The sequence below is a fragment of the Marmota monax genome, unplaced genomic scaffold (genome assembly GCF_021218885.2).
Source record: "Marmota monax isolate L192 unplaced genomic scaffold, Marmota_monax_Labrador192_F-V1.1 WCK01_AAM20220418_F8-fsc00071, whole genome shotgun sequence".
Lineage (NCBI taxonomy): Eukaryota > Metazoa > Chordata > Mammalia > Rodentia > Sciuridae > Marmota > Marmota monax.
The window spans coordinates 2,782,778-2,805,443 of NW_026695217.1; the positions used below are offsets into that span (position 1 = coordinate 2,782,778).

General features: G+C 43.4%; 1 protein-coding gene across 7 annotated transcripts in view; it reads left to right on the forward strand.

The window, feature by feature from the left end:
* The window catches only part of Dip2c (disco interacting protein 2 homolog C), a 380,677-nt gene that overhangs the window by 311,366 nt on the left and 46,645 nt on the right, over positions 1-22,666 (forward strand). For all 7 annotated transcript variants that reach the window (XM_058575053.1, XM_046432034.2, XM_058575055.1 and 4 more), the window contains 6 exons: positions 43-123; positions 9,105-9,228; positions 9,754-9,875; positions 10,978-11,089; positions 11,178-11,287; positions 14,951-15,081. In XM_058575053.1, the coding sequence (XP_058431036.1) occupies positions 43-123; positions 9,105-9,228; positions 9,754-9,875; positions 10,978-11,089; positions 11,178-11,287; positions 14,951-15,081 (680 nt within the window). The remainder of the gene's footprint in view (positions 1-42; positions 124-9,104; positions 9,229-9,753; positions 9,876-10,977; positions 11,090-11,177; positions 11,288-14,950; positions 15,082-22,666) is intronic.

Here is a 22,666-nt window from a genome sequence, read left to right on the forward strand (position 1 = left end):
CTCAGTGGCCTGACCCTGGCACCAATGCGTTTCCTGTTGCAGTTCCTGTTCCTCTCGGAGGTCTTGCAGTGGAGAGCCCAGACCACCCCAGACCACGTGCTGTATACGCTGCTCAACTGTCGGGTGAGGCACACCGAACTCACGTTTCCTGATGGCTGTTCTTGTTGGATCTAAACTGGTTCCTGGGCCTGGGAAGCACTCTTGCTTCTGTGTGTGTGTTTTTGATTTATTTCTTATTAGTGTGTTACCATTATACACAATATTGGGGTTCGTTTTGACACATTCATGAATGCACATGACATAATTTGCTGCAATTCAATCCCCAGTATCTCCCTTTCTCCCCTCCCTCTGCTCTACTGGTCTTCCTTCTATTTTTTTTTTTTTTAAATTGGTGCATCATAGGTGTACGTAAAAGTGGAATTCATTGTGATGTATTCACACGTGCACATAACATGACTTGGTCAATTTCATTCTGCAGTTTGTTTTACCTCCCTCCAGCTGCTTCCTCTATTTTCCTGTTCTCCCTTCTACCTTCACGAAATCCCACCTTTCTCTATTCCTTACTTTTGCCTGGCTTCCACATAGAAGAGAACATTTTCAACCCTTGACTTTCTGAGTTTGACTTATTTCATTTAGCAGATGTTCTGCAGTTACACCCATTTACCAGCACATGCCATGATGCTTCTTTGTGGCTGAGTGAAACTCCATTGTCTTCATACACCACATTTTCTTTATCCATTTGTCTGTTGATGGGCTCCTAGGCTGATACCAAAACTGAGCTATTGTGAATTGTGCTCCTGTAAACATGGGTATACCTGTATCTCTATAATATGTTGAGTTTGGTTATTTGGGATGAATATCAAGGAGCCAGATGGCTGGGTCATAGGGTGGTTCCATACCTAGTCTTTTGAGTAATCTCCGTACTGCTTTCCAGAGTGGGTGTGCTAATTTGCAGTCCACCAACAGTGTATGGATATGCCTTTCTCCCTACATCCTCACCAGTAATTACCGTTATTAGTATTCTTTCCTCTCCCCTACCTCCCCCAGTACTGGGATTGAACCCAGGGGCACTCTACCTCTGAACTATATCTTCAGCCCTTTTTATTTTTTATTTTGAAATAGGGTCCTACCATGTTGCCCAGGGTGGCCCTGAACTTGGTGATTTCTCCCAAGTCTCTGGGATTACAGATGTGTGCTACTGCCCCTGGCTGTTGCTTGTATTCTTAATGATTGCCCTTCTAACTGGACTAAGATTCTTTTTTTTTTCCCCTTGAGCTTTAGTGGTATTATTAAGAAAGCACTTGCTGTTTTATAATACTCCCAACTTAATTCTTTCCCTGAATCTTTTGGGGAATTCCTTTTGTTTGTCTGATGCTCTCCATTTAAGGATGCTTTTAAGTATGATCGTATCTATACACTATATGTGATATTTTAGCAGCCCTTTTGCAATATTTCCTACCTGAAAACAAGTGATTGATAATATCTACTGAGAACAATTCCAGACTTAGGAGAGTTTTAATTTTAATTACCAAGCTACTTTCTAGAAGTGTTAATTATAGAATCCTAGAAATAAGTCATTTCTACTTTTAAATATAAAGTTTCTATTTCTCATTAGAAATTCAAATTTATCAAGTATCATTCCATAGTAGTACTTAGGAGTAAGGCCTTAAATATGCAAGCAAATATTAACAGTAAAAGTTTAATGCAAAAGTCTTGATATACTTGTTACTTTTTCTTGTTGCTATGAAAATAGTTTGAAAAATAGATACAAAATGTAGGTCTTCTGGGTAGACATAGGCACTGACAGCTCTTTACAAAGCTACGGCTCTTCAGAGTTGCTGATTACCAGAATCTGAAGGCTCCTCCTGCCATTTGGAGCAGTAGATTAATGGCACATAAAGGGAAATGCTGACAACATAGCTGATTGTTCCCTGAATCTCTGCTTTGGTTTCCAGTTATCAGACCATTCTGATTATGTGATTTATCTCATCTGAAGGCCCCTCGCCCTCAACTCACAGCAGTGCTTATCATATTGAAATTGCCACATGGGCTGAGTCACTCTCTATCTGCTCGAGACTTTTTCCAGGAAGAGTCCTTGGCAACGGGAATGCCTGTCTTCCCCTCCCCTCTAAGAAGTTCCCTGTGCTGACAGCCCACGAGCTCCTCCTGTCCAATACCATGAGTCCACTTATCTGAAATGCCCTCTTCCCACTTTGCATCTGTTTCTGCACTAGAACCATCCTCAGCCTACGAGTAGAGACAGGACTCCCCTTTCTGCACACAGCCGTTCGCTAGCTTTCTTGGGCATCTGTGTCACTGTCCTCATATCCCTTGAATCACTTCCTGTGCCCTGCATTCTCTGTTTCTCCTGTGAGTTGCTCTTGACTACTTCTCTTTCTCTGTAATCTGAGCAGCTCTCCAGGGACTCCCAGTATCACCTGTAGACTAAAATCTACAATGTTAACTCGGCTGGCCTCCAGTGCCCTACACGAGTCACCTTCTCCAGTGGCTGCCTGCAAGTACCACCTCCCTTCCCTGAGTTCCCTCAGCACTGTCCCGGTGCCTGTGTGCTCCCTAGGCTGTACACTGCGTGGGACTGGGTCAGCTCTGACTCCCTTTTCAAACTCTTCCCCAGAATTGCCCGATACGTGGCTCCCATGTGTCAGATGGGTAAATGCCCGTATCTAAACAGCTGGACTGTACACGGTAGCTCAAGAAGTGATGGACCCTGTGTACACAGCTGCAATACTGATGGAGGCATGCTGATGGAAGTGTGAGGAACACAGGGCTGGTCTTGCCTCGTCAACTGTGGGAGAAGGTCCCTCAGACTGCTCGCCCGAGTGATCAATTCCAGAGCACAAGCTTGACGTCCAGGCCATCTGGCATTGTGGATGCCCGTGCCCTGGACTCTATTATTACAGTCATTTGCTATAGCCAGACACTAGATCTCATGGAAAATTGTTTACTGGAAATGACTTCTGTGCTTTAAAAGGGTTTCGGTAAAAACAACAGAAAATCAGATGGAGTAAGCTATAGATTCAAAGCAGTGATTAAATTTGCTTTAGCTAAGCATGCGGAAACTGTGGTCCAAGGATGCCGCCTCCCGTTAGCGGGAATCTCCTGTCTGCTAAGGCTTCGTTCATGTTCTGTTCTGGGCTTTTCTGAAGGATCACAGCATCACCTTTATTTCATGAGAGGGTCAGATCCAAGCATCTGTGTTAGTTTACCATTGCCTGCTACCCCGTGTGCACTCTCGATAGGGTTCAACCTGGACCATAGCCCAGCATCTGATGGTGGTTGTAATTTCTGCTCAAATCAGCATTCAAGTTTAACAATGTCTAACAGAAATAAAACACAAGCCACATGCATAATTGTTTTCTAAAACAATATCAAAGCATAAAAGAAGACAGGTGCAATTGATTCCAATAATGAGTTACTTCTCCAGACTGTCAATCCAGTGTGGCCAGTGCCCCAGTCCTGGATGGAGTATTTCTATCAACTGATTTTGGCCACCTCTCACCTGATCTTTTTTTAATGGTATAATTTTTTAAAAAATTCTTTTTAGTTATACATGAAAATGTATTTTGACATACATACTTGTAGTATAACTTCCTATTCTTGTGGTTGTACATGATGTGAAGTTACATTGGTGTGTATTCATATATGAATATAGAAGAGTTATGTCCGATTCATTATGTCTTTCCTATTCCCATCCCCCTCCCTTACCCCAACTCCCCCCTATCCAATGTGGTGAACCCCACACCCCACCCCCGCAGTCTATTGTGAGTCAACATCCACATATCAGAACGTTTGGCCTTTGTTTTTTTGGAATTGGCTTATTTCACTTAGCATGATAGTCTCTAGTTCCATCCATTTACTGGCAAATGCATAATTTAATTTTTCTTTATGGCCGAAGTATGTATATATATATACCACAGTTTCTTTATCAGTTCATCTATTGAAGGGCATCTAGGTTGGTTCCATAGCTTAGCTATCATGAATTGGGCTGCTATGAACATTGATGTAGCCACATAACTGTAGTATGCTGATTTTAAGTCCTTTGGGTATAAACTGAGGAGAAAGATAACTGGGTCAAATGGTGGTTCCATTCCCAGTTTTCTGAGGAATCTCCATACTACTGTCCACAGTAGTTGTATCAATTCACAGTCCCACCAGCAGTGTGTGAGTCTGCCTTTCCCCACATCCTCACCAACATTTATTTTTACTTGTATTCTTGATAATTGCCATTCTAACTGGAGTGAGATGAAGTCTCAGTATAGTTTTAATTTACATTTCTCTAATTGCTAGTGATGTTAAACATTTTTCCATAAATTTGTTGACCATTTGTATTTCTTTTTCTGTGAAGTATCTGTTCAATTCCTTTGCCCATTTATTGATTGGATTTTGTTTGTTTGGTGGTAGGTTTTTTGAGTTCTTTACATATCCTGGAGATTAATGCTCTGGGGTGCAATGGCAAAGATTTCTCCCATCCTGTGGTCCCTCTCTTCATGTTCTTGATTGTTCCTTTGCTGTGAAGTTTTTTAGTTTGAATCCATCCCATTTATTGATTCTCAATTTTATCTTGCACTTTAGGAGTCTTGTTGAAGAAGTTGATTCCTAAACTGACCTGGAGACTTGGGCCTACTTTTTCTTTTAGTAGGTGCAGGGTCTCGGGTCTAATGCCTACATCCTTGATCCACTTAAGAGTTTTGTGCATCACCTGCTCTTTTTGATCATGGGGTCATTGAGAATGATTGAACCATTTGGCTCCTAAGTATGAGTGCCATTTCCTAGTTTTTGTTTGTAGTTCTTTCATGTTTATATTTCCACTGCCCACATAGTAAGTAGGTATGAGTTGTCATGGAAGATTTAGAGTGGGAAGTAAGGATGCAATTAATTGGAAAATTTAGTTAGAATCTTGAAATTCTTTGAGTTTTTTTATTTTTTATTTTGTGTTTGGGTTTTTTGTTTGTTTGTTTGTTTGTTTTTGGTGTGGTGGGGTACTGAGAATTGAGCCCAAGGGCACTTTACTACTGAGCCATATCCCCAGCCCTTTTTAATTTTGAGACAGTCTTGCTAAGTTGCTGAGTTTGACCTTGAACTTTCAATAGTCTTGCCTCAGCCTTCTGAGCTCTGGGATTATAGTTGTGCACCACTGCACCCAGCTTACATCCTTTACATATAGAAGTTTGAGGTGTTTTGGTAGGTTGTTTGTTAATAGATCAGCCAACTCATGTATTTTGGTTTTTGTTTTTTTTGTTTCTTTTAGTAATTTCTTTAGATTTTAAAATATAAATTCTCTCAGATTTTTTCCTCATTCCTCAGTTTTTTTTAGTTATTTGATTCATGTAAACTTTTTAAATGGTGTCAAATATATAATCTTTGCCACTGCTATTTGTGTAGAACAGAGTTGATTGTGGGTTTCTCTGCATTACCATTCTGTCTGGACAACTTACCGATTCCTTTTAGAAGACTGCCATGATTTCCCTGGTGAAATTACCTCACCTAGAAATCTCAGGCATTGGATTTCAATATGGAAACCCCGAGTTTTCCCATGAATGTTGATGAAGATGCCAGAAAATGGTGGCCATTTCCTGAGGCTGAATGTCTGTTGCTCTGTGGGACCACCCACATAGGACAATTCTTGTTATTCTTAAACAATTGGGAGAATGAAATGTGTCTCTGAATTCAGTGGCATGTCTCCTGAGCTGAAATGTCCTTAGTAGGATGTCAGAGAGCCAGTGGTAATGAGCAGTGTCCAGGTGTGAGTGTACCATAGTGTGGTCCCCGACATGGTGGAATTGTGTCATATCAGCCTAGCAAACTGAGGAGGAGGAGAAAAGAGAATGTCAGAACCATTTTGTTTTTGTTTCTCTTTTTTCTTTTTGTACCAGGAATTTAATCCAGGGACACAACTACTGAGCCACATCCCCAGCCCTTTTATATTTTAGAGACAGGGTCTCACTAAGTTGCTGAGGCTGACTTTGAACTTGTGATCCTCCTGCCTCAGCCCCTCAAGCCTCTGGGATTACCAATGTGTGCCAGCATAACTACTTCATTATTGCCATCCAGGCTGCTGCCCTTCCTTGTGAGTCCCTCCTGTCATGCTAGAGGAAGGATGCAGGAGAATCGGCCTCTCCTTGCATATCACCGATCTGATTGCTCGCCTGCAGAGTGACCCCAGTATTTGGGGGATGCCATCCATTCAGCACATCCTTTGTATGCAGCAGAGGCACCTGTTCAGTGGTCATTTGGTGACAGCCCAGCCCCAGCTGTGGAAGAAAACTGCTTATGTGAGACTTGCCATGGGGCAGGGTGACTGTTTCCAGGCTAGTACCTCCTTGAGAAGATTGATGATAATTTTAATTTCCAATCGCCTTACCTGCTGATTTCAGGTCCTGTTTCCCACAAAAGATGTTGCTTCCCTGTACCACCATCATCAGAGTACCTGGAAGCTTTACCATTCATTTTGTAAGAACAACATAAGATGGCAAATAGCATTGTGAAAATTGTGTTTGGGGAGATTGTCAAAAATCACAGTATTCAAATTGAATTTCACATTTTATGAGTACCCATGGATGGGAATTTTCATGAACTAGAACCAGAACACATTTTGAAATACACTTCTCTGGCTGCTTGTTGTGAGTCTTCTAAGTTTCTCAAATCTCGGGACCCAAGAAAGTGGATAAATCATGGGCTTTGTCGTTTGACCAAAAAGGTAGTTATTGATGGGGGTTATACTCTTCCATTTTTCAGTACTATAACAAAATCCTGAGACAGGCTACTTTATAAAGAAAAGTGCTTTGTGTTGGTGGACAATTACGGAGGTGCAAGGTTGAAGGGTTGATCCTAGTGGCCTTCGTGCTGGCCGAGTCCTGAAGCAATGCAGAGCTTCATGTGGCATGTGAGGGAGCACGCATTGCCCGTGCATGTGTCTGCTCACTTTCTCTCATAATAAAGCCACCAGGATTCAATCACGGGGGCCCCATGCTAATGACCTTTTCTGATCCTAAACACTAATCAAAAACTGCCATTCAACACTCAGCTTCCACCCTCTGGCTGCTTGACAGTGGGGTTAGATTTTAGTACATGAAGCTTTGGGGAGCATGTGCACCCTAGCCAAACCAGGGATCTCCTGTCATTCCCCCAAAAGTGGGCATGGGATTAGGTACAGACATTGTGCAAACCAGAGGCGTGGGTGGGCGTGCCACAATGCGGGCTCGGGGATGGGGAAAGAGGCCTGATGGCAGGAAGGTCCCCCTTAGTAGGAACAGAAGGGGAGCTAGTACTGCCAGTGCTCTGCTGAGAGACACTGCTATCCACCAAGGATCATCCCTTTTCAACGATTCATTGTGGTAACCAACTTTCCTTGTGAGACCACCATGCTCCAGTGTCTAGTATGGACTTGGGTGGGGTCCCTCACCATCAGCTGTGCTATATATCTGTGCCATAGTTCCTTTGAAGGCTGTGGAACATCCAGAGCTTGCTGGATGTTCAAGTAGAGGGACATGTGTTGGTTCATGTAGACAGCTGTGGTGTCCGTGTGTCCACAGGAAAACCTGAACGTCTGATCTCAATGGGTCCAGGTTCTGTCCCATTGGCTTCATTTCCTGGACTCACAGCCTCCTCCGTCATTTGGCTTTTGGCCTGTCTGTGCTACATTGTGCTTTCTGGCTCTTCTACTTTACATATCTATTTTTTAACCTTCCTCTGAAAGAAAATAATCTGGGAATGAGTGTGTAATAAGGTTCAGGTCAGAGAGGCATGAGCTGACCCTCTCCTGCAGTAAAGAAACCCATCCCTGCATCAGGGAGAAGGAAATGAGGGCCCACCCAGGTTGCAGAGGTCCTCAGACTGATGATGTGACTCTGTGCCAAGGTCATCAGAGGTGATCCCTTGGCTGCCCAGAGCTCATGCTGATGACCAGGTTCTGCATGTGTATCTTAACATGTCATAAAATAATCCCTTGCATGCTTCCTCAGGCCCTGTCCACCCTCCACCTGCCTGTGTCCCTAGCATGGGTATGTGGGACGGGGACTGTGCTGTGTTTTTCCTGACCCTGAACCTTCATAGGCCTGAAAGCGCTGGTCACGGATCCATGCAGTGTTCTCTTTCCACGTGGTTGCTCCTCACACCAGCTTGCTTTGGACCTCCACAGTGTAGTCTTTGAATGGTTCAGGTTCAGTCCCCAAGAACCTTCGAAGTTTTCCCTGCTTCCCTGTCACCTCTGCCGGCCCCTGCACTCCTCCTTCAAGCCACCTACTTACATAAGTGTTTAGCGGAGATTGTCCGTGGACACTTTCCGGCTTTCAGAGTCTATCTTGTCCCTGGACTGCAGGCCAGAATCGCCTGCTGCTGAAGGGAAAGCCCTTTATCCTATTAATCATGTGAAGACAGCATTTGACTATAAAGCAGCTGTGAACAGTGATCTCTTCACCTCAGGAATGAAGCAAGTGGACTGTAATTGTGAAATGTAGCCTCAGGAAAATCTGTGGTGCAATGTTCATAATCTGCAGTGCGCTCATACTTTCTTTGCAGTGTAAACAATCCCACAGATTTCAATATTTCTTGGTACTTCTCTTGCTATCAATTTTCTCCATAACCACCCCCTCCTTTTGTTTTGTAATAAGCCCAAAGATGTTTTCTTTTTGTCTCTCCACACTTTAAAAGTCTTCATGAAAATACATTTGCTGCTTTTTTTTTTCCTTCAGGTGTTTTTAAACAAGTATTTTTTCTTTCAGACTTCCTGGATTTTTTTAATGTGGTCTTTCTTAAACATTATAAATTGTTTTCTCGACATAAGAGTCCGTGTGTTTTTACTGGTCATTCTTATTGCCAGTGACAATTATACTTGATTCACAAAATTATTGGAGTCTTTTTAAACTCGGGTCTTTTTTAACTGAGATACTAAGGTGGTAAAATATATGTAGGTGGCTCTTTGCTTCTGTGCCTCATTAGAAGAGAAGAGGATTGACTTATGATGCTCATGCAACTCTGAATACACTGCAAATCACCAAATTCACAATTCTAAACATGTGACGTGCGAGCCCTTGGGAAAGCTGTCACAGCGCCGTGGCTTAACCACCTGCTCTTGCGCTACGCAGGGTACCATAGCAAACTCGCTGACCTGTGTCCAGCTTCATAAGCGTGCTGAGAAGATAGCCGTGATGCTGATGGAACGGGGACACCTGCAGGATGGGGACCACGTGGCTTTGGTCTACCCACCAGGTGAGGGGGCAGGGCAAGGGCAACAGCCTCCTAGGAGGCCACTTGGCCACCCTGTTGGCAGCCGAGTAGAGCTGTGGGGTTGTTGCTGAAGTTGACAGTACTGCAGTGGGATTTCAGTGGCCTCATTTGTGCCTATTGCTCCCCATTTGCTCAGGGATGAGGTTACGTGTTACCTATGTTTAGAGGTTCAAGTAAGGAGATGTTTATGAAAAGTTTTGTATTTAAATTTGTATTATAAGACAACTGAAGTAGTTCACTTAATCCATAGTGAATTCTTTCTTAAATTTCATATGGTTGAGTATTTCTGTGGAGAAATAGCAGAAATTAAACTGCATGCCTGCTCTTTTATTTCCTGTCTAAAAGAACAGGCCAAAGGAAGTGACCACCCAAGGTGACCAGCACTCACAGGGACAAGTTCAAGATCTTGTTCTCTTAACCATCTTGAGGGGACCAGAGCTTGTGCTGGCAGGGATGGAGGTGGCTGACAGTGGGTTTTGCTTCAAGTTCCTTTTCCTCCCCATGTAGGCATAGACCTCATTGCAGCATTTTACGGTTGCCTGTACGCAGGCTGTGTGCCAATAACCGTCCGACCTCCGCACCCGCAGAACATCGCCACAACCCTGCCAACCGTCAAGATGATCGTGGAGGTAACCTACACCTGGAAGCTTTTGGGCTCTTTACCTGCCAGACCTGAGTGTGGTGCTCGCGGGTCCCAGACCCCAGAGTCTTCTAGGGCACGATGGCTGTGGGTGTGTGAGTGTGTAGAGTCCAAGTATCCGGCCAGGAAACGCTCTCTGCCCTACAGAAGGCTGTGACCTAGTTCTAGAAGCAAGATTTAAATGAGCATGGAAGTGAGGCTACCAGGCAGCAGCTACTCCAGTGCATCAGAGTTAAAGATGCCCTGGAGAAGGCAGCCCCTGTTGAGGGCTCCTCTACCATCACTGGGGGAGTCCCCACCAAAGCCACTGAGCAAACCAGCCAAATGAAATTGCAGTGGATTGTTTTTGTTCCTTCCTCAAAATTTAGAATTTACCTATTCCTTTCTGAGGACATAGATTGATTGATTGATTGATTTTTACATCTGGGGATATTTAGGAGCCGGGAGTGATGGTGAACACCCCAAATCCCTGCTGCTCAGGAGGCTAAAATGGGAAAGCTGCAAGTTTGAGCTCAGCCTGGGCAACTTGGCAAGACCCTGTCTCAAAATTTTAGAAAAGGGCCAGGGATGTAGCCCAGGGGTAGAGTCCTTGCCTAAGAAAAATGAGGGCCTGGGTTCCATCTCCAATATTACCAAAGAAAAAAGGAAATAAAAAACTTAGGATATGTTTTCCCCCTATTGGAGGAGGAGCTATGAGGAGCAGAATTAGTTTGGGCACAGAGGATATCAATGACCTGGGTCCTGCAGGAACATTCTTTGTAGTCATGGTAGAATACTGGCATGGCCATTCTTCCTATTGGAGGGTGTTGACATATCTGCCTCTTTGTGACCAAAGTATTTCAGTGTCCTTTTCTGACAGTGATTCAAACTTTAGGTGCTACTCAGCTCTAGGGACAGCAGGTGTGGGGACCTGAGCCCCCTGCCCTGCCTGCATGTGTGCATGGTCACGTTCCGTTCCCCTGCATCCCAGCCAGCTCTCCAGGGGGAAGCGGTGCTCCTGGGCACTCACCTGCCCCTTCAGCTGCGTGGCTTTAACAAGCATAGCGAGCCATGGGCGTTCACTCACTCCCTTTCCATGCTCTGGTCCTCAGGTGAGTCGCTCTGCCTGTCTGATGACAACACAACTGATCTGTAAGCTGCTACGGTCCAGGGAGGCAGCGGCTGCTGTAGATGTCAGGACATGGCCCCTCATACTGGACACGGGTCAGTACCTGAGCCAGCAGGATGAGCGTATTTGCTTACATGGCCTTTCATTAGGACAGATATCCTGACGGCTTTGTTTGTTCTCTAGATGATTTGCCAAAGAAGCGGCCTGCTCAGATCTACAAACCCTCCAACCCTGACACACTGGCCTACCTTGACTTCAGTGTGTCCACGACCGGGATGCTAGCTGGCGTAAAGGTGAGAAGTGGAGTCTTCTCCACCTGAGCTGGTGGTGTGCAGCTAACAGGCCTGTGTTCACGGTCAGCTTGTGTTCTTGTGAGTGCAAGCACTCTGCAGAAACGGGTGCTAATGTGCTTCTATTTAAGTTGTAATGTGTCTGACCCCTTCAACAGTCCTCAAGGTTGACTGGTTCTTCCCAAGTGTTCCAATTAATTTTTATATTATCACAGTCTCACTTGCCTATGATAGAATACTGCACATATTTTGCTGGTTGTCCACCCTCCTGGTTTTCATCTCTGCACGCTGCAATTTCTTGCTTTTTAAACTAGCACTCAATTATAACCTGTCAGATTCCTGCTCAGTGAAGCTACATTGATCCTTTTGCCATCCAAGAATGTGACTTCCATTATGTCATTCAGAATTGGGACCCTCATAGTTCAGATGATGCCAAGGTACTATGCAAAACTGCACCATTAGGTTCCCTGTGGCTCGGGAAGCCTGTTCTGTAGTATCTGCCTCTGGTCAGACTGGTGAGTTTGCTTTATTGCCTGCACTTTGTTCTCAGGCTCGACCTAGCTAAGTCGGTATACATTTGAGGTGGTATGCCAAATTAACTACAGTGTTGAATAAAATTTTGAAAAGGTTTTTCAAAGAAATATTTTTCAAACCAAGATAAATTGGTTACTTTGGGGACTGGGGCTGTGGCTCAGTGGTGGAGCACTTACCTAGCAAGTGTGAGGTACTGGGCTTGATTCACGGCACCACATATAAATAAATGAATAAAAGGTCCATCAACAACTAAAGACATATTTTTTAAAAACACTTTTGACTGTTTTCGTGATGCACAGAGCAGTAGTTATAATATTAAATCTTGATTTTTTTTTTTTATTATTAGCATGAAACAGATAATGTGATCTGTTTATTACTTCCTGGTGATTCCACTTAGTACGTAAGTTATGCACTTTAGAAAATCCAGAGATTTTTCTAGTGACACTTCCTCTCAAACCTACAAAAGCTTTTTCTAAACTTTCGACCATTTAATTTGATGAGACCTGAAGTGAAATACACTGTGATGTCAGTGAGAGACCTGTGGGCTTTAGGTACTGAGGGGCACAGAATTGAGTCGGAATTGTGCAGCACATGGCCTGCTCCAGAAGGAGTACCTCGCACCTCATGGTCTTGTGGATTACACAAGTGGCCATTGTTCCTAGAAAGAATTTTTTCTTAATTTCAGTTTTGGGACAAAAAATGTTATTGGGCATTGATGCATATCATAAAAGACAGAGGGCACAGTGGCTCACACCTGTGATCCTAGCTTCTATGAAAGCTGAAGCAGGAGGATTGAGAGTTTTTTTGTTTTTATATTTTTAGATGGATACAATATCTTCATTTTATTTATTTTTTTTGTGGTGCTGAGGCTTGAACCCAGGACCTCACACGTGCTACTCGAGCAGTCTACCACTGAGCCCCAGCCCAGAACTGTGAGTTTGAGGCCAGCCTAGGGAAACTTAGCCCTTGTCTCAAAATGAAATTTTTCAAAAGGGCTGGGATGTAGCTTAATGATTTAGTCCCCAGTCCCACAAATAAAAAAGGACAAGTATATCCTTTAAGCTGGGTGTTTAATACTCCCTGATGAGTGTTGGAGAATATTGAATTTTGAATGAAACCTAGGAGTAGGTTTCATTAGTAGGTACATTGAAATGAATTTCATTTCATTAGTAGGTACATTGAAGATTATAAGTTTGCCTATTTAGTAATTGGCTTTTTGCACTGAAGGCTCTGATAGACCTAGATGTACACTTGCTCAAGATCACAGGGGACCTCAAATAGATGGCTCATGGGTTTCCCCAAAGAATATTGGGACTCTGTGGTCCTCCACTTCCACGAAACAGCTTCCCAGTGCTCATGGCCGATGTCTGCCCAGGGACTCGTCACTTCTTCAGTGGCTTAAACAACTATTTCCAGACACTTATTTACCTCAGTGCCATTCTTGTTATTGTGTGGGGTTGTCCTTGAGACCCAGCAGGCTGGAGAGCTCCCAACCAGGGCGATGTGAGCACCTTTCTGCCTGCCGTCCTTACGCTGTAGACATTTGTCCAGACACTGACGGGTCTTGGAGTCAGTCCTGCGTTGGAGTTTCCCACTGCATCCTGACCCCGTGAGGGTGGGCGCTGCCTTGTTCCCCAGCTCCTAACCCATGCCCAATGGAGAAGGAACACTCAGTGTCAGTGTTTGCCCAGCCAACCCGAAGAACTCGATTTCACCAGCAGTTTTATAAAGATTTTCTTCAGTGGCTAATCTTGAGTACCTGGGGAATTTTGGTAGATAGGACTCAACTCCGTCTTCATCTAGAGGGGCAGGAGGTTAGAGGCTGATTTTGAAAATCCAACCTCATTTCTCCTTTAAACAAACACTGGGCTCTAAGTGCAAACTGCAAAGAACTGAAGTTTTATAAGCCGGAGTAATTCTGCCTTACTCTGTGTGAATTCATTAAAATGTCCCTAACGGACCCCTGTCCTTATCAGAATTTCTGGCGGTGATCTGACACTCAGTAGTGGCAGCAATCCCGCCCTGCTTCCTCTTTTCTCCTCCTGGCTTGGTGAATGGATGGGGCACAGGCGTGGGGCTGGACACCCTAATTATCACAGGGCTCTGCACTGATCCCTTTGTAGGTTAGCTCCAGGTGACACGTCTTAAAACCATACACTTAGAGCAGTTTTCTGTGCTGCATTTGTTTCCCTTTCCTCTTGAGTTGGTTTGGCTGGAAAGCCCCTGTGGGAATGTTGACTTTATTTGGTATATTTTGCAGTGTTTCAAAATAATTCATATTACTTACTGTAGTGGGTTCATTCCTAGAACAGGAAGAGGGAGAAGGAGAAGAAGAAGTCTTCCCTGTGGCCTTGATGCTGGGGTGTAACTGAATTTGGCTGCTGACTGTAGGATGGTCATGCAGCAGAAAGAGTCACTGTGAGAAGGCCAGGGTAGATCTAGTTCCAGCTCCCAAGGATGTGAATTTAAGTAAACTTTCACTTATCCGAGTCCCTGTTTCCTAGACATGAAGATGGGGGTCCATCAAAGATACACCATAGGCCACCTGTGCATTGCAGGCAGACCTTGGAGTGTCACAGGACTGAGGCACAGTCACGCCTGTAGAGGTGGGTGTGAACGTGATGCCTTCACTGTCCACTTTCAGGCATCACAAGAAGCCCTGAGTGTAAACCCTCTGCTTAAATGCACAACAACATTATTTCAGTTGAAGTTATTGGATTCAGAGAGTCGCCCCCACCTCCCAGTACCAGGTATTGAAATGGGGCACTCAACCACTGAGCCATATCTCCAGCCCTATTTTGTATTTTGAGACAGGGTCTTGCTGAATTGCTTAGTGCCTTGCAATTGCTGAGGCTGGCTTTGAATTCATGATCCTCCTGCCTCAGCCTCCCAAGCCGCTGGGATTACAGGAGCGTGTCACTACACCCAGCGAGGGAGTTTTGAGTGTGGTTTATTTGCTGAAAATAGGAAGAAGGTTGAGTGTGCAGCAGCAGCCAGTCTGTGCAAGCAGCTGTCCTGCAGTCTCTGGGGCGTCTAGTATTAAATAGCACGTGTTCAGTGTGGCTATGCTGCCCTGTATTCTGGGCGCTGGCGTCCCAGGCCCTGTGTTGACCGCTCCTCCCTGTCTTACAGATGTCTCACGCAGCCACCAGTGCCTTCTGCCGTTCTATTAAGCTGCAGTGTGAGCTTTACCCTTCTAGAGAAGTGGCCATCTGCTTGGACCCCTACTGTGGACTTGGATTTGTCCTCTGGTGCCTCTGCAGGTGAGATTCCTCTTTAATATCTTCAAAGTAAATTTTTAAGAAGAAGCCATGTACCTTTCCTTCTAGGTGTCTGGCCCTGCAGGCAGCCCTGAGCACTGCACCTCCAGAGGCTGCAGAGGCCCACTGCCTGTCCTTGAGAAGCCTACCACTACCTCAGGGACAGAGCAGCACCAGGTGGCTTTCCACTTCCTCCAGGAGGCCAGTCGAGTTCTGAAGAAGCCCAGAGATAGCGGCCACCAAGGCCTTTGAGAAGATGGCTGTCACAGACCCTTACGCTTCCCAGGGGGATTCTCGGGGCTTGGTTTCTTACACCCTCCAGTTGGCAGTCGTGCCTGCTTAAGTTCTTGTTGAAACAGGCTCTCGCCTCCTTCCTCCTCCTCCTGGCTTTTCCTGAAAGGAGGGCTTGGGGTGGGACGTGTCAGAGGGCTGAGTCCACCTCTGGGGCTGCTGCTCTCCACTCTGAGCCAACTCAGCCCTGGCTTAGAGCAAGCTCTCGCGAACGTGTAGAATGAGCTCTTGGTGGGTATACAAACGGTTAAGTATCCGGATTTTTTCCCCTGATGATACATGTGTGTTTATTGTAGAAATTTTAGAAATACGTTATATACACAGCTGACTATAATCATATCACCTAACAAACGGTGGTAACTGTAAATACATTTTTGCATGTAGCCTTCTATAGCTTATTTTCTAATGTAGCACACTTAGCAAGTTCACGTTTTCAAATACATATGAGCGTATAAAGTGTATTAGAATGATCCACCAGCACCCATGATCCAGCTTCATGTTTCTACATTTTATCAGTTTTTTTCATATCTACTTTTTCTTTTTTAATGGGCATTTTTCTTAGGGGGTGTACTGGAGATTGAACTCGGGATGCTCAACCACTGAGCCACATCCCCAGCCCTATTTTGTATTTTATTTAGAGACAGGGCCTCACTGAGTTGTTTAGAACCTCGTCATTGCTGAGGCTGGCTTTGAGCTCGTGATCCTCCTGTTTTGGCCTCCCAAGCCACCAAGATTACAGGCGTGCGCCACTGCGCCTAATTTTAATGGGGTATTTTATTTTATTTAAAATATTTATTTATATATGTTTAGTTTTAGGTGGACACATTATCTTGTTTTTATGTGGTGCTGAGGATCAAACCCAGTGCCTCATGCATGCTAGACGAGCAGTCTTCCACTGAGCCACAACCCCAGCCCCTTAATGGGGTATTTTAAAGCAAATGCAAACTATGTACAATTTCACCCATAAATCTTAAGTGTACTTATAATTTTACAAATATGCTATGCTTATAACTAGCATATTTATAAAATTGAGATGCTGTATAAAGTATGATTTTTTTTTCATAATGGTGTATAGTGGACATTTTTTTAATAATGTTTTTTATGGTGCTGGGGATTGAAACCAAGGTTTTGTGTGTGAACCCAGGGATTAGTGAGAGGGTCTTGCTAAGACGTCTACGCTGGACTCACTGCAGTCCTCCTTCCTCAGCCTCTATCATAGTTGGGATTCTAGTCATGCATCACCACACCTGTCTTTAAACACTCTCCTAGGACATTATTTTTAATGCATTCATATTTAATAGTATTGGATTAAAATCTAATCCTATAATTTTGGGAAACAGTGGCATTCTAATTAGTACAATTAAACTTTTTGAGAAGGTGCTTGTATATACTTTCTGAAGTTTGAAATCAGCTACTTCTTGAAGAAGCCCTAGTTCATTTTAGAAGAAAATGGTATTTAATAGTTAAGATACTTGCTTGATATGTTCATTGCTCCCAGGGAATGGCTGCTTCCAGGTCCTGTCATGGACAGGGCTGTGGAACACATATATATTCATACAGAACACTGCTGTATTTCTTACTTTAGCAGTATCTGCTGAAAAGCAGGTGTTTACATCAGGCCTAACTGTAAGCCAGCTTCAGAGATGACTGTATTTTCATTCTGAATTTATAACCCCCTTTGCCAACATGGAGGAATCTGGCTTTCATTATCTTTATCACGAATACTTATTTTTAATCCCCTTGTATGAAGCCAGTCTCCTTGTATGAAGGAAAGCTCTTCCTGTGAGACATAAGAACTGAGAATTTTTAAGGGGTTGTGCAGGTTGCACTGAATCTTGGTGGGAAACGATAGTCTTTCCAGCAAATTCATTCAAAAGACTCAAAAGCAGTGTTCTGATTGGCCCTGCACAATGAAAATAAGTGTATAACTGCTGTAGGTTTCTATGTTTTCTAAAATCCTAAAGGACCTTCTTTTAGAAAAGAAAAGCCTTGGGTTTCAGATGGACGATCACTAAAACACTGAGATATGAATTTGGGGAGGCCTCACTCTGCAGGCCATGAAGGTTCAGAGTGGGCAAGGGAAGGGAGGGTGACAGGACCCAGGAGGAGGAGGAGAGCATGCACACTGAGAGGCAGCTGGCACGGAGTGGGGCAGCCAGGCAGGAAAGGAATAACGGGGGTCAGCAGCAGCGTGGGGACAGACTGGCTTCATGCAAGGGGATTAAAAATAAGTGATAAAGATAATGAAAGCCAGATTCCTCCATGTTGGCAAAGGGTGTTATAAATTCAGAATGAAAATACAGTCGTCTCTGAAGCTGGCTTGCAGTTAGGCCTGATGTAAACACCTGCTTTTCAGTAGACAGTGCTAAGGTTAGAAATGCAGCAATGTTCTGTATGTATGAATATATGTGTGTGTGTTCCATATATTCATACATACAGAACCTGGAAGCAGCCATTCCCTGGGAGCAGTGAACACATGTAGCAAGTATCTTATCTATTAAATACCGTTTTCTTCTAAAGTGGACTAGGGCTTCTTCAAGAAGTGGCTGATTTCAAACTTTAGAAAGAGTATGTACAAAACGACCCTGAAATATCATTTTAAGCTAGAAAGCAAGGAAAGGCTCAAAGAATGATGGGGCTATGTCACAAGGACAGAATGGTTAGTTTGAAAGTTCCCACTGGGCAAATTGGGGACAAATTTTACATCAAAATAAAGATCACAACAATTTAGAATATTTTGAATAAAATAGGAAATTAACTATTTAAAGAGATGAGGAAATTGAATGCATGATAAGGAGCAAGAATGTCTGTGGTAGCTATCCACAAAATAAAGGGGAAAAGAAACTTAGGGATGGAGAAGCTATGCACTAGCGACCAGAGCCAAAGCCACTGGTAATGGTGCAGAGGTGTCTGAGCCGCTCCACAGGCCAGGAGAGGACAAAGCATCACTCTTGCTCATCCGTATTTAGTGACATGGAAACATCACACACAGTTGAGGGACACTCAACAGGAATGCCTATAATCGTCACAAACCTTGGTGTCCCAGAGCAAAGGAAACCCTGAAAAATCATATGGGGAAAAGAATCTGAAAGACGACAGCTTAAGTATGTGAGAGTCTGAACTGGACCCTTTCACTGTAAGAGCGGAGATCCAACATGGTGGCGGGCGCAGAGAGATCAAGTCTCTGACCTCTTCAGCTGCACGGGCATAGGGAGTCGTAAACCGTCTAAATGCTGTTTGCTCAGGCTCACTAGAGCTGTAATTGGGACAACTGGAAAAGCTCAAACAGGGTCTGAACTTGGATAAGAAAAGCGTATCAGTGTTCAAATTTTGATGGTTTGATTGGTTTATGGAGGAAAATATACACCTTGGTTGGAAATGCCCCCAGAAGCATTTTTTGGTTGAATGGACGTTGGTTTTGTGATTCACCCTTGAATAATTCAGAAATTTAAAGTTATTTTGACTATACTTGGAACTTTCTAATTTTGTGGGTGTATGAAAGTAAAACTTTAATCCTAAAACTACCTTTAATCACAAAACAGAAGATTGTTTATATAACTAGTTATTGCAAAATGTTTTCTAAGATCGGGTGTGTGTTGTAAAGCACATCAGATAGTTCATATTCATGCCCTGGAAGGTTCAATATTAAAATGGTAGTTCTTCCCAGATGCATTCATAGGTTCAGAATCAAAACTTCAGCATGCTTTTTTACAGAAATAGACAAGATGATCCTAAAAGGGAGACAAAGGACCCCCTTTGTAGAATTGTCAGAATAATTTTGAAACAGAATAACAACATTGGAGAACTCAGACTACCAGAATGCCAATTCCTGATTCAAAAATTACTGGGAAGCTAGTCTCCAAGTCAATTTGGTATATACACCCTAGACTGACTTGGATGGATGGATACGTATCATTGAAACATAATTAAGAGTCTAAAAATAAACCTTATAAGTTTTTTTTTTTTTCCTTAAAGGTAGCAAAGTGATTCACTAGGGAAGAGATAAGGGTCCCTAGGTTCAATCCCTGCACCCTTAACCACTGAGCCACATCCCCAGCCCTTTTGATATTTTATTTAGAAGGAGTTGCTTAGGGCTTTGGTTAGTTGCTGAGGCTGGCTTGGAACTTGTGATCCTTCTCCAGCAGCATCCTGAGCTGCTAGGATTACAGGCATGCACCACTGCACCTGGCAGACAAGATAATCTTTTTAACAAATGATGCTAGGAAAATTGGACATAGGTAGATAATTTAAATATCATACATCATATACCTATTAACGCCAGTGAGGTGTAAGCAAAAATTTAAAAATTTTAGAAGGAAACACAGGATTAACTCTTTTTTTTTTTTTTTTTTAGTTGTTGATGGACCTTTATTTTATTTATTTGTATGTGGTGCTGAGATTCGAACCCAGTGCCTCACGCATGCTAGGCAAGCGCTCTACCATTGAGCCACAACCCCAGTCCCAGGATTAAATCTTATTAATTTGGGGTTGGCAGAGATATCTTGCATATAACAGCAAAGCCATAATACATAGAAAATATTGATAAATTAGACTCAAAAACTTTAGCATATCAAAAGACATTAAGAAAATTGAAAGGCAAGCCATGGTCTTGGAAAAAAATACTTGCAAATCATCTGGTAAAGTTCCTTAACGAGCATATAATGAACTATTAAAATTCAAAAATAAAAGCAACAATTTAAACATGAGCAAGATGTTTGAATGGGTATTTCACCAAAAGAACATACATAAGCTGGGTACACGCCTACAATCCCAGTGGCTCAGGAGGATTGCAAGCTCAAGGCTAGCCTCAGCAACTTAGCAAGGCCCTAAGCACCTCAGCAAGACCCTGTCTCTAGATAAAACATGAAAATAGGACTGGGGATGTGGCTCAGTGTCCCTGGATTCAATCCCCAGTACTCCCTCCCCCCCAAAAAAACCCTACATGTGAATGGCCAACAAGCTCATGAGAAGATGTCTAGCATTAAGGCAATAAAAAGCAAAACCATGTGAAGTACTTCACATGCACTAGAAAAGGTACAACCAAGTTGAGCATTTCTAACAGCAAACTTATGCTACAAAGCAATCATAACCATGTATGTGGAAAAACTGGAATTGTCACACTTTGTCGATGAGACAACAATAGGGAAACCACAGTTTGGTGAGTTAAAAGTTGCATGTGAGTTTACCGCATGACCCCTCAGTCCCTCTCCTAGGCTTTTCCCTGAGATAGGAAATCGTGTATCTGCAGAAAGACTCTCTACACAACTGTTCCCAAAAGCCTTGGTCCAAACTGGGAAGTTGGGTGGGGCTGAACACATGTGTCCACTAGCAGGTGAATGGGTCCACAAGATTCGTCATCTGTACAGTGGAATACTGCTGTAGAGTGTGTGGGGACAGGGGTGGGGGGATGGTTCAAAAGCATGATGCTAAGTGAATGAAGCCAGATTCGATGCTCTGTGACTATATGAAGTCAGAAAATGCAAATTTACAGAGACTAGGGCTAGGTTTGGAGGTATCGATGGCAAACACACAGGGACTATCTTTAGTGTGATGGGAATGATCTACACCAGCACTGGTGATAATTGTACAACTCTGCAAACTTACTAAAAGTTATTATTCTACATTTAATGTGGTAAGTTCTTTGCTATGTGAAGTATCCCTAAACGAAGCTGGTGTTTTTAAAAATGGAAAGGTGTGACAGTGGAATAATTGAAAAGCATTTGAGATCCAGAGACCTTCCAGCAGCAAGCCTGCCCTCAGCAGGCCCAGCCCTTGAGCCCGCTGGAGAGAAGTGTGGCTGTTTTCAACTGAGTTAGTTGAATAATCTGGAATCATTGATTTGCTAATATGTAAGTTTTTGTTAAATACCAAAAAGTTTTTTAAGCGTTTTGTTTATTCTGGAATTAAGATCTAAACTAGACTAGCTGAGTTTCCAGAAACTCTTAGAAAATAATGTCATCAGAATAAGCAACCTTCTATTAAGCATGTTAGTCTTCTCCATAGGGATATTTATCACCAGTGCCAAAAAATCAATACTGGCTAATAAGTGCAGCAATCAGTCACATTAGTTGGATTCGGCAAGGTACAGGCCAGGTAGAAAGTTCATGAGTCAGATTTTGCTTTGTCAGGATTTATCAATTTTTCCATACTTTGACTTCCCCTATATGGGGGTGAAGAGGCAGTGAAACTGAATTTTTGCAAGTATGCCTGAAATTCTCCAGCCTGGAGTTTACCTTGAGTGTTTAGCCGCTTGTGTGTGCCAACAGTCCTGATTAAGCAAATCCTTAATCCTGAGACTCGTTCTCCGGAAAGTAGGGGTCATATGTGTTTCATTTTCTTCCTTTTGGGTCTCCTTATAATGGCATGTATAAAGTAAAATTTGAGAACAACATTGAAATGATAGTCAAAATCAAGAGAGAAATCATTTCTCAAAGTCATACGTAGTTTGTAGGCTAACTCTGGAGTACTGTGCCCCAAAGCAACAGTGAACAAGACAAAGATGGAGGCCTCCAAGAGGTGGGACATCAGTTCCAGTGAACCCAGTGCAGGTGGGAAGTCGTCCTCTGTGCTGCCTGGCTCCAGGCAGACACTGAGATGAGGCCACTTTGCTAGGATCTCAGGACCTCCGCCTCCACAACAGGGCCCAGGTCTCTGCCTATGTCTCTGTGGGGAGAGATGGTACTCACCTCTTAGGTGTGTTGCTGGTGCCAACAAGAGGTGTACACTTCAGTGTGTCAATTAGGTTCATGATGATGTGCAACCATAACCAGTGTTTTCAGTTTGCTTTCTTCACTCCAAATTGAATCTGTCCCTTTTCCTCCTCCTCCTAGCATCCTTCAGTCAACTTTCTGAGTTGGCGTGTTCTAGATACTTCATAGGAGTGGAATTGTGCGGTCTTTGGCTCTTCTGTCCAGCTTATTTCACTCTGTATCATGTTTCCAAGGTTTATTCATGTTGCAGTGTGTGCCAGATCCGCTGTTTTATGGTGGGAAGATATTGTGTATGTGTCCACGTGCACACCCGCCACTGAAGTGTACACTTAGAAATAGATAAAATGGTAAATTTATGTTACAGATTTTTTTTAACCACAATACTTAAAATTAGGACAAAATAGCCTATTTACAGCTGAGAGATAACTTGAGGTTTGGTGTTCCTTCCCGTACATGCCTAACCTCCTGGCTCTCAGATGATCAATGCCCTTTGGAAGGCCACACAAAAGGGCCGGTTTGCAATATTCCCTTTTGACAAAATAAATGAAACATAGGAATATAGGAATAAAGAAAGACATGGAAACTTG